The following is a 17,019-nucleotide window of genomic DNA, read 5'->3' as shown; positions in this document are numbered from 1 at the left end:
AGGAAGTCAACCAGGCAGAATACTGAACTTTGCCAATAGAAAAATATTTTGTCCAAAAGGGAAAATATTTTTAATCAAAATTAAGGTGTCATCACAAAACCTACAACCAATCAGAACTTATTCCTTGCGCCAGTACACAACACGTGAAATTCTACAGAAAATATGTGACTTTAGTTTTGAATTGGTAGACCATCCCCACCTTACTCTTTTGACTTGGACCCCTTTTTCCACAACTGAAGAAACATCTCAAGGGAATGACATTTCACTCCAATTCAGAATTGATTGCTGCTAAAGAGGCCTGGTTGGAGGCCCAGTGTTCTGAATTCTTTTACAGGGCTTAGAAAAACTGAAGGACTGCTGCAATAAGTGTGTGACTCTGAGAGTAGAATTTGTTGAATAAAATCATAATCAACTGATTCTTCTGTATTTTATTTCACCCTAGGTACTTTTCAGTGCCCCTTCATATTTAGGACTAGTTATTGAGTGTGATCTTTTTAAGACATCAGGTGTGATTTGAGGGAGACTTGTTTGCTATTTCTGGCATTTCAAACAATTATTTTGTCAGTGGTAACAAAATAAACCTACATTTGATAAAAACATTTATTTGTAGCAAAATATTTCACTCCACCCACCACCATACATATACATGCACACGCCCATACACATACATACAGTCACATATAAGGAAGAAAGTGATAAGAAGAGATTATTTTCCTAGAACAACTTTGATAGGAAATTAACTGGAAGTCTACTTGTGACGTAATCAGTATTATAAAAACATCCTGACTTGTGAAGTTTCACTTTTGTAGTTTGTTTCCACATTCATCAGTTTGACAAAACAATATTATGGCAGAAATCAGTCAAAAAAGTAAGTTTTTTTAAAGATTCGCTCAATGTTCACTTTCCGTGCATATTCTTTGTACTGTTCATGTAGTTTTGGTTATTTTTTCTGATGAGTTGTAGTACACTTGAGCACTATAGAGTCTGGCGTAATGAACTGATTGTCTATAGTATAGACAATCAGTTCATTACACACACGCACATACTAATTTTAATTACTCTTTACTCTTTTACTTGTTTCAGTCATTTGACTACGGCCATGCTGGAACACCGTCTTTAATCGAGCAAATCGACCCCAGGACTTATTATTTGTAAGCAAAGTACATATTCTATCGGCCTCTTAGGCTGAATCGCTAAGTTACGGGGACGTAAACACACCAGCATCAGTTGTCAAGCGATGTTGGGGGGGACAAACACAGACACACAAACATATACACACATGTACATATATATATATACTGGCTCCTGTGCGGGTGGCACATAAAATACACCATTTTGAGCATAGCCGTTGCCAGTACCGCCTGACTGGCCTTCGTGCCAGTAGCACGTAAAAGCACCCACTACACTCTCTGAGTGGTTGGCGTTAGGAAGGGCATCCAGCTGTAGAAACTCTGCCAACTGGAAATATGCTGTGCGTGAGAAGTCCCGGTAAGCCAAGTGAGACCTAAATCTAAGGCCTCAGCCAGTCCACTTATGCGTACCTTCCTTCATTGATCACTAAACTCCACTTGCGAAGACCTGTTGAGGCAAGTGAAATCGAAATCAAGTTAAATTGGACACTAAACTCCACTTGCGAGGACCTGTTGAGGCAAGCGAAATCGAAATCGAGTTAAATTCGACGACTGACACCCATGCCAACGTCGTCTCCTTCATTGGACATGAAACTCAGCTTGCGAAGACTTGTTGGGGCAAGCAAAATCGGGATAGCACCTGTGCCCAGCGTCGCCTTTCTGGCACTTGTGCCCGCAGCATGTGTAAGGACTTTTGAGTGAGATCATTGCCAGTGCCCCTGGACTGGCTCTTGTGCAGGTGGCACATAAAATACACCATTTTGAGCGTGGCCGTTGCCAGTACCGCCTGACTGGCCTTTGTGCCGGTGGCACGTAAAAGCACCCACTACACTCTCTGAGTGGTTGGCATTAGGAAGGGCATCCAGCTGTAGAAACTCTGCCAAATCAGACTAGAGCCTGGTGTAGCCATCTGGTTTCACCAGTCCTCAGTCAAATCGTCCAACTCATGCTAGCATGGAAAGCGGACATTAAACGATGACGATGATGATGATGATGATATATACGATGGACTTCCTTGAGTTTCCGTCTACCAAATCCACTCACAAGGCAAAACATAGTTGTGCCAAAACATAGTTTATTTGGTAGTCTTTATAAATAATGTGGTTTTTTTATACTTCTTTTATTTTTCAAAACTAAGATAAACAAACTTCTTTTTTAATCTAAAATATACTCTCCCTCATTTCCTACAATGCTCTTCCTTCTATCTGGTAGACTTGCAAGGCCCCTTTTCCAAAATTCAAATTGAATGTGTGAAACTACTTTCCTTTTCTAATGAAACCTGGTCGTTGTAGAGCATTGTCTTTTAAATAACTTTAAGCTGGTTGTTCAGTGGGCGTGGCAATCCTGTAGTTGGTTTTTGAAGGAAGAAGCATTAGCATAGAGGTGTTCTTTAAGCCTATTGTATATTTGTCTGTTGTAGAATTCATTACAGTTGTTGTACGTGATTTTATACACCACACTGTTTGGGATTTCATGATTCAAATTGTAAAATATATGAGAAATGAAGAAATACAATACTAGAGTAAAAATGTCCCAGCGAAGAGGAAGGAGATATCATTTCATCATGTGTCATAGATTTGTACGAAAAAGAACACTGGAGTTTGTTGACATTTTTGATAAACAATTATTCTTTATCTGTGCAAAAATCAAATGTTTGTCATAACTACGATCAACAAAACATTGAGAGAGTTTTTGTTCTTGGTGTAGCAGCAGATAAAATGTTGTTAGTTGCTTGCTGACGACTGACTCCTAATGACATTCGTTCCCTGACTATTCACTCCTTTTGTGGTGTCAGCTGCTGTCCACCATTTCTGTTGGCCATCTCGCACAGCATCTGTATCCCAAAGCTCTCTGTCTAATAGTCAATGGAGTGCTGAATTTATACTGGTTGATAGGCTCAGAAGGAAGCAAGCTAAAAGAGGAGATTGTCACTCGACCCTATTCAACGCGATGTGATGATTCTGTTCATCACATGGGCAATATTCAAGCAAATCACAACGTCAGGTCCTTGATAGATGTTTTGACATTATTTGAGTCAAAATTCCATAGTAAAGCAGTCAAATCTGAGGAAATAAACTAATTCAAATTGTGAAAGATGGTGTATTCTGTGAGGAAGAAAAGAACACTGAGAAGCTGATGTTGAGATAGTTTTGGTGGTGTTGGTATTGGTGGCAGTGTTGGAGGTGTTCTTGTTGGTTGTGGCAATCATTTATATTGTTTATCAGTCCTCGTTGATCAAAGGTATTTCAGAATGACCTTATCTAATATGCCTAATCTAATTAAGATGGTGAGTGAGTTGTGGTATTGGTGGTGGCGGTGATGATAATTGTGATTATGGTGTTATCGTTAGTGATTTGTGGTATTCTGGATTGTATGAGCAAACCTCTGAAGCATTCAGGACATTACATAACAGCTACTTTCCTTTTACAGGATGGCAGTGTGGTTGGGGTGAGGGTTAGGGTTTCTTTATCTTTTGTAGTCGTAGGTCTTTTAGTAGTAGTAGTAGTGGTAGTAGTAGCAGCAACAGCAGCAGCAGTGGTGGTAGGGACGGTTGTATTGTTGCTACCGACATAACATCAATTTCACGATAACATTTAGATTAATCATATCACTTTAATGTGTAATTCTTTCCTTTCCACTGGCAGAGCTTTCACACACACACACACACACACACGTTTTAGTGAAACATGTTTGATATAGAAAATTAACTTTGAAACAAGTCATGTTTATAAAGACTTCACAGATATAGGCCCTGACTGACCAGATACAGACCCTATCGCGTGGTATCCAGTGTCAAAGCAGCAACAGATCGCTTCGATATGGTTGACGGCCCCGAAGCCCCAGGGCTACTCGCAAATCACATGACACGTGTTGGTACCACCGAAAGTATGGAACACGGGCGCAAAAATGCACGATCCCATCCTCGTTTTCATCATCCAGTTCGGGAAACGACACAGCCAGGAATTGAACGCGACGAAGTTCCTGGCTCGCACCCACAATGTCGCCTGTTTTTCATTTGCGATCGTGTAACAGGCACGCGTTCCCTTGTTGACACTGACACAGAAGTCAGCATCATCCCTGTTTCCAACACTTCAGGAAAAAGAAAAGAGACACCAGTCTGTCTTCAGGCAGTTAACCACTCACCCGTTCCAACCGACGGTAAACAGCCCCTAACGCTGAACTTAGGACTATGCCTCACCTTTCAGTGAGTATTTGTCATTGCCAACCTGCTGACCCCTATCTTAGGACCCGATTTCCTGCATCATTTCGGTCTCCTGGTAGACATTAAAAACAGACGACTTGTCGACAGTACCACACAGCTTACTGTGCGCAGCATAGCCGCTCGTAAGGCCACAGTCAGCCCAACTATATTGCTCACAGCGACGACAACTCGCCATAGTGTTATCCTGAAAGAATATCCGGACGTCACTCGACCAGTATTCCACAACCAGCCGATCAAGTACGAAGTCACCCACCACATCAAAATCAGCAGGTCACCTGTTGCTGCAAGACCCAGAAGGTTACCACCTACATACTCATGACCATTAGCTCGGACGAAGGACATGACCAACACCTGCACCTGCTATTCGAATGGCTCCGCAGATACCGTGTGAGTGGATTTGGTAGACGGAAACTGAAAGAAGCCCGTCGTATATATATATATATATATATATATATGTATGTGTGTTTGTGTGTCTGTGTTTGTCCCCCCCACCATCGCTTGACAACCGATGGCGGAGTGTTTACGTCCCCGTAACTTAGCGGTTTGGCAAAAGAGACCGATAGAATAAGTACTAGGCTTACAAAGAATAAGTCCTGGGGTCGATTTGCTCGACTAAAGGTGGTGCTCCAGCATGGCTGCAGTCAAATGACTGAAACAAGTAAAAGAGAGAGAGAGAGAGAGTGAGAGTATATCATCATCATCATCATCGTTTAACGTCCGCCTTCCATGCTAGCATGGGTTGGACGATTTGACTGAGGACTGGTGAAACCGGATGGCAACACCAGGCTCCAATCTAATTTGGCAGAGTTTCTACAGCTGGATGCCCTTCCTAACGCCAACCACTCAGAGAGTGTAGTGGGTGCTTTTACGTGTCACCCGCACGAAAACGGCCACGCTCGAAATAGTGTCTTTTATGTGCCACCCGCACAAGCCAGTCCAGGGGCACTGGCAACGATCTCGCATATATATATATATATATATGTATATTTATTTATATTTATATTAAGGGCATTACTATACATAAATGCCTCACGCATTTATGTATAGTAATGCCTTTAATATATATAAATAAATATATTTAAAGGGAATAATTAATAATTTTTCCCTTATGAGGTTTTTCATGCTGACTACTTGATAAATTCTGAGAAAGATTTTATCCTATTTTTAAATTACACACACATATATATATATATATATATATATATATATATATATATATATAAGCATATACAGGTAATCTTCAAGTTTAGGGGGATAAAAAAAAAAAATTCAAGGGAAGTAACTGAACGACTTACCAGTATTATCCGTACATCTCTGTTTATAAATAAATCACACACGTGATTTGATTGACGTTAGGGTTAGGGTGTGATTTATTTATAAACAGCTAGAAGAAAACGGATAATACTGGTAAGTCGTTCAGTTATTTCCCTTGAATATTTTTATTTATTTATGTTTTCCCCCTAAACTTGAAGATTACCGCATATACATATATATGTGAGTGTGAGTATGAATATAAATGGAACCCCGGTTTATGAATGCTTCCCATCACGAACAATTTTCGAATATAAAGCATATCGGGTGACAAACATTTTACAATTAACGAGAAGCTAGGAGTGTCAGCGGAAGAACGTCTGTTGTTCTTGCTCGAATTCGCCGTGCCTTCTCTTAAATTCCTTACAAGAAAAATAGTTTCGGTTTCCGAATGTTTCGAGTAACGACCGACTTTCACTATCATGCTATTAGCTGTCAGAAGTGAAAGTGCTCACTGCCTGCTAGTGAAGTATCTGTCTGTCTGCCTGTTGCTGGCCTGTCGATTCTTTGGCTACTGACAGCTAATACCATGACTGGCCGGAGCGAGCTATATGTCTGTCTCTCTCTCTCTCTATCTATTACTCGAAAGTTCGCGCGTCCGCGCTAGCTAGTCGTGAGTAGAAAACACAAATTTAATATAAAAACATATTTCCTGAAATTGCAAATTATTTAAAATATAAAAATATAATTTTCAACAGAGAGAATTTATCAAAATAGAAAACAAATGAAGTTTGAAGTTTAAAAATAATAGGATCGACCACTCACGACTAGCTAGCGCGGACGCGCGAACTTTCGAGTAATAGATAGATAGATAGAGAGAGAGACAGACAGACAGACATATAGCTCGCTCCGGCCAGTCATGGTATTAGCTGTCAGTAGCCAAAGAATCGACAGACAGATACTTCACTAGCAGTGAGCACTTTCACTTCTGACAGCTAATAGCATGATAGTGCCGAATTAACTTCTTCAAGGGAAGTTCCACTTTGTGGGTGTGTGCGTAACAGCTGTGTATATTTCAATAGAGTACTCTCCCTTCCGTAATTCTTCGCTCAACGATATCCTCGTTGAATGGCAAGTCCGACAGAACTGGGGCCTTGTACTGCTGTAAATGAACGTGGTAAGATTCACTTGAGAAATCTCTTAACTATGAAAATATTATCCATGATACGGGTTTCCTTTATTCATATTGGGTGGCACGTTCGTGTGGAATATTAGGTGCCGTTGCTCAACTCGATGTTTCTCGTTTCGTTTGTCTTACAAAGGAATACTGCTATTATTTAATGAGTTTTCTTGGACAATCTATTATAAAACTACAAAGTAAATTTGGTGATCATAACGAATATGGAAAGAGGAAGGCAACAAACATGTTTCTACGTAATAGGTTTATCTACTAAATAAAAACAGTCAGTTATTCCCTATCCAGATTCTTGTTGCCCAACTGAAATAGAATTTTACCAAAACATGTTTTGACAGAATTCTTGTTTAAGTACTCCATATAACCCCTCATAAATTCTAGATTAAAATTTTTTGGAGCTTCGTGCATCAGTTGTTAGCTGCCGAGACACTACATCCTTCAAAACTTCCTGAATTCGCCAACAGTACACATAACCCCCCCCCACCACCACCACCGTTTCTTTTTGGTGGGTTGTACACAAGTTCATTATATTTTGGATTTGTGTTCTACACGCGGGAATTCATACGAATATAGAAAAAAAATATGTGATTTAAGGGTGATTTAGCTGTTGTTTTTAGCACATCTAACGACCACCCGATTGATATCTTCCTCGTTTCTTTGTCTCTCTGACATATATTAATATTGTTCAATATTTTTCTCCGTATTTTAAATTCTGATCAAAATTAAAGTGGATTTACAGGAAGAGGGGTTTAAAGATAAAAAAAAAGAGAAATTTAAAAACTTTTTTCCATCATCGTATGAATTTGTGTGTGGAGAAAAATAATTCGCAAAAATTTTCAGAAAACTCCAAAAATAAAAATAGTTACGTGGTGTTATATGAGATTCTTAAACCAGGGTTCCGCCCATTTTTGTTTTTGTTTTTTAATTTTTTCTAACATCCAGTTTTTTGTTTTTAATACTTTTTCGATTTAGGGTGGAGCTGGAATATCGTGTTTAAAAATATAGATACTACGATTCTGAAATTTCTTTTTTAATGCCCATTGTTCACAATGACAATCATTTGGTATTGTTAGACGACGTCTTTCACCCTCTTTACTTGATAAGCGAACGTTGAATGTGTGAATGACGTCTACTAATGCTGAAAGATTACCAGTTACGATAGGTTTCCTTTCCATTTTGTGATCGTAACTTAATAGAATGCCCAGTATCTACTCAATGACATGTACACATTGTAACAGTGCCAAACAAGCGTTCGACACTAACTGTAATAAGCTCCTTGAAGCTGAGTATGCGACCCGCATTTTCTAATTCAATCACATTCACTTCACACATGTTCTTGAGTTAAATGTTTTGTTTAAAGTATTATGAATATAACAACTCCAAGAGTGGCAGACTTTCGGAATAGCTGTCCCACATAAGTCAGAATTTCTAGGGGGGGGGGGGTCTGTTTTTCTTTTGACACATTTTATAGTATCTCGCGTCATTTCAGGGCATCTTTTGCACTACCAGAATTTTTTCAAATATTCTCCATATTTAATTTTACTTGCTGATGGTGTAAATCACATTCATTTTTTCTTTTTTATTATTATTATTATTATTATTGTTATTATTGTTATTATTATTATTATTATTAATAATAAAAACTTAACCAACCTCTAAAGTTATATAACTTTAGCCAATTAGAAGCTTCGGATCTTTGTGGTTTTTGTCACTGTTTACAATTTTGTTCCAACTGTTTTCAAATTTGGAATATGGATTAAGTTTTGTGTACTAATTATGAAAACGAAATTCACTTTCCCTATAAATCCACAATTAAAAAATTATTAGCCTTTAAAATGTACAGAATTAGGGTATTTTAGCCAATCAGAAGTGAGTATTTTACACATCACTGTGGCAAAAAGCTCTGTTTCTATAGTAACCAAAGATGCTGCACATATATACAAAGAGAAGGAGATACGGGAAAGGTAATCTTCTTAGTATAATAATACTTTGTGTTTTTCTGTCACCACAAATGAATGAGAAAGGAAGGGGTGATGGCAAACTGGTAGTGAGTGTTTCAACTCTGTGAGTATATGTACAAGGGAAGTAGCAATGTTTTGACATGCTGATGCTCCTCACCCTCACCCCCTGATGATGGAAGAGGCAGTGAACGCGCTGTTTTCTGATTGGCTGAAAATTCTGGAAATCATCAAACTTTTAACACCTGTAACATTTTTGCAAAATTTTTCTGGAATAAATGAATAACAAATTTGGATTCAGCATCAAAAATTACATCTATATGATACATTAAAAAGATCTGAAGTCACAATTATCTGTTTCCATGGAAACAGCAGATGCAAGGATGAGATAACAAAGATAAAACCTGTACTTGGTTTCTTGACCTACAAGAAATAAACTTTGTTTACAATTCCTCCAAAGGGAAAGAGAAAAGGTGCTACTTTGGCATGTGATCAACAGCTTAAGGGGCAATTACTTTAGGTTACGTTTTAGTTTACTTTTCAATTTCTAAAAACCCTTAAGATGTTGGCTAAAGATTTTTACAATGCGATGAAGGCAGTTGCATTTTTATGAAGACAATGTTGCATCATGTCATCGTGTTAGAGAAATGAAGGAAGCTCAAAGAAAAGGGGAAAGAACAGTGAAATTTTGCCAACTTCAGTATTAGCAGTTGAATCAGGGAAATGGTCTACTCACAACATTCTGCCTCAGCAAAATACTAAGGAAAAAAATCGTTTTTTAAACCTGTAGAGGAGACCATCTTGCTATCCGAATACTCTTGTAATTTAAAAAAAAGTTTTCTCTTATTTGTTTCATCAAAATTTTCTGTTCTGTGTAGTAGTTTGAGAGTTCTAAACATCATCCCTTGCTGTAAAATAGTGGTTTCAAATTTTGGCACAACACCAGCAATTGGGGGGGGGGAGTCAATTGCACTGACCCCAGTGGTACTTATTTTATTGATCCCCCACCCCCACCCCAAGGGATGAAAAGCAAATTCGGTCTTGGTAGAATCTGAACTCAGAATGTAAAGACAAACGAAATGCTGCTTAGCATTTTGTCCAGCCAGCTAACGATTCTGCCAGGTCACAAACTTCTCTTGCTGTAAAATATTGCAATAAAATAATTTTCTAAAGAATCTTGATTGTCTACCTTATGTTTCTGTTGATGATGATGCATAAAATCTTTGAGTTTAAAATATATATATATATACACACACACACACATATATATATATATATATATATATATATATATATTTACACATATATATATATATTTTTTTTTTATACAGTTAAAAGCCTTATCCAAGCTGCTTCAGAAGCCAAAGAGAAGGCTTACTGCCCCTACAGCAACTTCAGGGTTGGTGCAGCTCTACTGACTGAAGATGATTCCATAATCACTGGTAAGATTTTTACTAAAAATTGTGCACTGGTCTCTCATTGTCCCCGACTCTAGAAGAATCAGTAAGAGCAGGCCTCTTTGTGCATGGCATTTGGTACATCTTTCTTTAACTTATTCATCCAAGCATGTGAATTCTGTACAGAATAGTTTGCATTTTCTATTGTCAGGTAAACAACTTGGATTTGGTTGACAGAATCTAAAAGACGCCTGTTTTGCGTGTGTGAGTGTTAGTCTCCTTGCCTTCACATCATACGATAGTTATAAAGGGGTGTCACTGTCATACAAGCAATGTCCTTCATTTCTAATATTCTTTGCAGACATGTCTGGTTCTGGAGAAATATTACCCTGCTTGGAAACAGGTGAGGGTTGGTGACAGGAAGGGCCTCCAGCTGTAGAAAATCTGTCATAACAAATTTTGTCTGACTCATGTGAGCATGGAAAAAAATGGATGTTAAAACAATGATGTCTGTGCTTGCGTGTGTATATATACGAGGGGAAGTCCTGATGTAAATACATTGAAAAAAACCAGAGTGCATATAATTTTTGACTTTCCCTCGTATATATATATATATATACATACATATACTTTCATTCTTTTACTTGTTTTACTTGTTTTGGTCACTTGACTGTGGCCATGCTGGAACACTGCCTTAAAAGGTTTTGGTCACAGAAATCAACACCAGGAGTTATTCTTTGTAAGCCTAATACTTATTCTATCAGTTCCTTTTGCCAAACTTCTAAGTTACAGGGGTGTAAACACACCAACATTGGTTATCAGTGGTAGTGGAGAGACAAATACAGACTCATAAATACACACACACACATAATATATGTACATATGCACAAGCTTCTTTCAGTTTCTGTCTACCAAATCCACTCACAAGGCTTTGGTCAGCCCAAGATTATAGTAGAAGACACTTGCCCAAGGTGCCATGCAGTGGGACTGAACCTGGAACCATGTGGTTTTTGGAATATTTATTTTTGCTTGCAATAACCAGTTCTTTTGGTAAAACTATCGTATCTCCAGCTGCTTCTGATGCCAAGATATTAAAAAGTGTCAAAGTGTAGTACAAAGGTTTTGCTATGGAATGGTGAAACTATTTTCTGTTTTCTGAAAAAGCAACGTTTTTGGACTTATGACACTTTTGCATGATAGCAAAAATATATGTATCATTGTTTGCATGTATATGTGTGATTGTCTCAAAATGAATTTAAGATGGCAGCAGCAGTACATTCATATTTGAATTTGAATTTTTGTTTTTCAATAAACAGGATGCAATGTTGAAAACTGTTCTCATGGTGGAACCATTTGTGCTGAGCGAACAGCAATGGTTAAAGCGGTGTCCGAAGGAAAGAAGAGCTTCAAAGCTATCGCTATTGCAAGGTAATTTTTCTTATATAAGTTATGCTACAGTTTGAACCTTTCCTTCTTGAAACTGCCTTCTGTACACAGCTTTTTCTCCCTTACCTGGCACTTTCATTGGTTACGACGACAAAGGTTCCAGTTGATCTGATTTTTTAGTCAGTTTGGTTACTGCCTTGAACTTTTAGTTGAATGAATGGACCCCCACCCCCAGTACTCCTTTTAACCTGGTACTTATTCTATCAGTATCTTTTGTCAAACCTGACTTCTGGCCAAATAATGAAAATTCAACATGCATTAATATCTGTGATGTTAAAAGCTTGAGGATCTGTTAGAGATACAGTCCTGTACAGTTGGTACACCAGAGAGATTTTTTTCTTTGGAGTATATAATAAAAGGAAAAACACAGTGGAAAGCTTATTGAAATGATAGAAGTTGATATATAAGAGGATTATCAATGTTTAGGCATTTGCACAACCATGTGGGGGTGTATAAACAGTTTTGGGTGTTACATATATATATATATATATATATATATATTGCTACAGACATGATGGCACATGGGAAATATATTCACTGAATCACAATTAAATGAATGGGTTGTTGTCTGTCTGTATGGTGGTCTATCATTAATTCCTACTAAAATATACTTTGTAAAGTGTGGACAAGATGAGAACATTTCACTCTTGGTGTTTATAGTCCCTGGAGGTTTGTAGGTTCTTCAAAAAATAATGCTATTTCAAGTGAGCTTATAGAACATCTTGTGAACACATTCCAGTCACTAAAATTATTCCTTCTCCATGCTGTGCTGTATCCATTAATCTCAACTATTTATACACCACCTGAATGTACAAATGCCTAAACACTGATAACTCCACTAAATCTTAGTTTCTTCTGTAATTTCCATTACCTTCCCACTGTTTGTCTTTTCTTTGTATTTCCTATACGAGTGTATGAAGTATCTGCTCTTTTAAGAGTCTGTTTACCGTTCAAGGAATTATCTCCCCTCGATGGTTGTCTTTTTCAAGTCGCATATACTCAAATAGCAATCTGTTATCTCATATGGAGTTGTTAATCCATCTGTATTGACATGACTAGCTTGAGAAATCTGAAATAAATTTAATATTCAAGCTATGAAATCCTGAACATGTGTGTTTTTTATGAATGATATTTTTGCTCTCTAAACTGATTAAGTGCTATAGACATATTTATATATATGAACAAGGAGAAGTCAAAAATTATCTGCACTTTCGTCATACCATATCTTTATTATTGTCTCACTGCCTTCTGCAAATGCATGCTTATAGTCAGTACTATTGTGGTCATGTGATTGAAGTTTGAGCCTGATTGGGCCATTTTTCTTTCTGGTTTTACAGTGTAAGCATGGCCACCCAACACACATTAATATCTCTAATGTTAAAAGCTTCATAAAATAAGTACCAGTTGAACACTGGGGTCAACATATTCAACTTGTCCCTGCCCCAAACTTGCTGGCCTTGTGCCAAAATTTGAAATCAATATTTCTCAATGTTTAGAAGATTTGATTGCAGAGGTTATTGTTTGCAACTCCAGTTGATTAGTACAGGGTGACCCAAAAGTAGGTTTACGGTTATCACATAAGCACTTGAAATTTCTTTTAAAACATTTTATTACATTTAAATTGCTATCATACAATTAACTAAATTATCATAGAATAATAAATTAGAAAATTACTATTCTTAAATCTCACAACGGGAGATATTCAGCAACAGTACTTTGGAGTAAAGATTGTTTGCCAACATAACATGGCAGTCCTGGTTTAGGACGAATGTTGCTGTAATTTAGCCCCAGGAGACATCGTCTCCAGCTGGTTATACGACACAATCTGTGTCCTTGTTTGAAAATATGAAGACACAGACCATATCATATAATCAGCTAGAGACGATGTCTCCTGGGGCTAATTACAGCAAACCAGGGCTGCCATGTTATGTTGGCAAACAATCTTTACTCTATAGAATAATGGTTTCATATTTTTTTATGATTAAGATCTAAACTGTTAATATACGAATGCAAAAGTGATAGTTGAATGACTGTGAACCTACTTTTGGGCCACCCTGTATAATTTAATAAGAATGCTAATAAAATGTTCTGATGAATGTTAAATTACAATTTTATTTATCTGTTGTATGAGTTCAAATTTCAACTTTTGTTTGTCTAAGGTCACAACATTGAATACTACTATTATTCTACAGTCAATTTAATGAGCAATACTCATCTCCAAAAAATTTATGGCGTTTTACTTAGATGACAAAATGTTGCCTTTATGCTTTCAGTGACAAAAAAGATAAAATAGCACCCTGTGGTATTTGTCGACAATTTATGGTTGAGGTAAGTAATATCCTTTGCATCTATACTTTTGAATCTCCCCGTCTAAATGATCACAGGTAAATGTTAATTCACCTGTCTTTTGATCCCATGAACCCATTTGGCATTCAAGTTACTTCACTCCATCAAATGTAAATCTTATTCATTCAAATTGTTTTCAATTAATCATGCAATATCTTGTAACTTCAAGATTTCAGTTATGTGGTTGTTTACTTTCACAATGACATTGTAGGGTAGGTTTGAGAGGCCAGATCTGTTCATTTTGAATATAAAACAGATACAATATTTGGGCCAGATATTGTCAGTTTAAATACTAAATGGTTAAATCATTCTAAGATGTGTTTTAACTGGAATTGTAAACCATTTAAATTTTGTTATCTTATTGCAAATCTAATACTTTTGAACTGTTTTACTTTTTTTCTATATAGTTTGGTACCGACTGGGATGTGTACTTAACAAGCAACGATGGTAGCTTTGAGAAAATGACTGTTAGTCAATTACTTCCTGTGGCATTTAAGCCGTCACACTTGAAATAATTCAGTTGCAGCATTTCAAATGTGCAATGGATATTCTTCATCTACTTTAGTAAATTCACCATTATAATGTATAATAAAACAACGGTTAATTATTTTGTTTTAAAATAAAGGTCTTTAAAAAATTTTTCCTATATTTGTTGGTGCTGTTTGTCTATTTTCATAATTCATCTCCAATTACATTAAGATGTCTTCTCATCTCTACACAGTGATGTTTCTGCAGCAAAAATGCATTGAATTTAAAAGAATAACTTTTATCTTTTACTCCTGCAGCCATTCTGGGGCACACCTTGAAGAATTTTTAGTTGAATGTATTGGTGCCAGTACTTGTTTTTTTTTAAAAGCCTATTACTTATTCTATCAGTCCCTTCAGCCAAACTGCTAAGTTACAGGGACACAAACACACCAGCACCAGCTATCAAGCAGTGTAGAGGGAACAAACACAGACATAAAGACACACATGCATGTAGATATATGTATATATACCTATATACAACGGTCTTCTTTCACTTTCTTTCTACTACATCCACTTACAAGGCTTTGGTCAGCCTGAGGTTATAGTAGAAGACACTTGCTCAAGGTGTCATGCAGTGGGACCAAACTCTGGACTTTGTGGTTGGGAAGCAAGCTTCTTACCATACAACCACTCCTGCACTTATGGTTATTTCTCATCTATATCAAAACTATATTCCAATATTTTAATGATGTCAATTATTTTTATGTATATTTTCTGACTTTTATGGATGGAAGATGCTTGAATTCCATCAGCTGCAATGAAGGAGAGCAGTATTTTTAAGCAGAGCCTGGTGCAGCCTTCTGGCTTGCCAGCCCTCTGTTGAACCATGCAGCCTATGCCAACATGGAAAGTGGACGTTAAAATAATGAGTATGGGCCGCATAACCATTTTGATCAATACAATACAGTGAATACACAATAAAATAAAGACAACCAATATATTTATTTACCGAAAAGTTATCAAAGAAGGTGATGTTAGAAATAAGATAGTTACAACACCGAGTGCTCACATATCCGAATCTCACAAACTAAGCAGCAAAAAGAGTTTAGTGAGATTTCTGAAACTGGTGTTTAGCTTTTGAAGATATCATCAATATTTGCTTTGGAGTTGCTGAATCCAACCAAGGGAATTGATTTCAAATGTTCCTCAGTCAACCTCGTTCAATGTGCTGACTTCACATTCTTCATTTTTGAAAATGTTTGCTCATAGACATAAGTTGTTCCAAACACTGATGCCATACCGGAGGCAAATGCAGATACTAGATCTGGCTCGCGAGCCATAGTTTGGTGTCCCCTGATATATATATATATATATATATATATATATATATATATATATATATATATATATATGTAAAGGCATGTGGCATAAGGGTTAGGGTGTTTCAGCCATGACTATGGTTTCAATTCCCACATTGACTACACGTTGTGTTCTTTAGTGAAACACTTCATTTCACATTATTCCAGGCCACTCAGCTGTAAATAGGTGTGTCTCCATAGCGGACTGATATTCTAATCAGGTGAATGTTGACCTCCTCTCTCGACCTGTGGTGTGGCATCGTTTGAAAACCACAACAATGCAAAGAAGTGCATTGTGTGTAGTGGTGCATAACAACACCAGATATTCTGGTTGACATTGTGATCTCATGATATATAGATACACACACACACATATAATACACATATGTTCTTTTCTATTCTAGGCACAAGGCCTGAAATTTTTTTTGGGGGGGGGGGCAATCGATTAGACAGAAGAAATACCACTAAGCATTTCATCCAGCGTGATAACGATTCTGCCAGCTTGCTGCCTTTAATGAAAAATAATCTTTTCTACTCTAGACACAAGGCCCGAAATTTTGGGGGCAGGGGGCCCAGTCGATTAGATTGACCCCAGTACGCAACTGGTACTTAATTTACCGACCTCAAAAGGATGAAAGGCAAAGTTGATCTCGGCATAATTTGAACTCAGAACTTAAAAACAGACAAAATACCGCTAAGCATTTCATCTGGTCTGCTAACGGTTCTGCCAGCTCACTGCCTTTGTATAGATACATATATTGCATAGAATATGTTCCTGACAGATTTCTCCCCCACAATTAATTTTCCTAAAGTCCCTGCCTCCACCCATGTCCCCCATCTACTGCATTCCCCTCCCCTCTGTCTCCTACTCACCTTTCACACTCTTGCAAACCTATTTCCACATAATGTGTCCTTGACAAATCCACCCCCTCCACCACCACACACACATGCACAACATATCTTTCTAATACCCTCTCCTTCCACTGCTTTCTCCTCTCCTTTTACACTTTCACAAACTTACTTTCTCACTCACCTTATCCAACATTGTCTACCATTTCACTTATATACACACTAGCTGACCACGTGTCATCAATAATGATGGCTAACTGTAGTATTTTATATATAAATAAGGTACATAACAATCACACATACAAACATTCACATAGTTCCCTTGTAATGCACACACATACACACATGTACTCACACAGTTGAAACGCTGATTTTTTTTACACCTCTTCCTTTCTCTC

The 17,019-nt window shown here is 37.3% G+C and overlaps 1 protein-coding gene across 2 annotated transcripts; it reads left to right on the top strand.

The window, feature by feature from the left end:
* The first annotated feature begins 711 nt into the window (after positions 1–711).
* Positions 712–14,594, top strand: LOC106882573 (cytidine deaminase). 2 transcript variants are annotated; one of them, XM_014933290.3, is made up of 5 exons: positions 712–868; positions 10,089–10,199; positions 11,471–11,582; positions 13,874–13,928; positions 14,354–14,594. In XM_014933290.3, the coding sequence occupies exons 1-5, from the start codon at positions 847–849 to the stop codon at positions 14,459–14,461; spliced, it is 408 nt and encodes a 135-aa protein (XP_014788776.2). In that variant the 5' UTR covers positions 712–846; the 3' UTR covers positions 14,462–14,594. The 2 variants fall into 2 exon arrangements, with proteins under 2 accessions (XP_014788776.2, XP_014788775.2); XM_014933289.3 differs by lacking the exon at positions 712–868 and adding an exon at positions 6,493–6,781.
* The last annotated feature ends 2,425 nt before the right edge of the window (positions 14,595–17,019 follow it).

Source organism: Octopus bimaculoides, chromosome 12, assembly GCF_046866305.1.
Source record: "Octopus bimaculoides isolate indiv1 chromosome 12, ASM4686630v1, whole genome shotgun sequence".
Lineage (NCBI taxonomy): Eukaryota > Metazoa > Mollusca > Cephalopoda > Octopoda > Octopodidae > Octopus > Octopus bimaculoides.
Note: the sequence above shows the minus strand (reverse complement) of the source record. Positions and strands in the feature narration are given on the sequence as shown.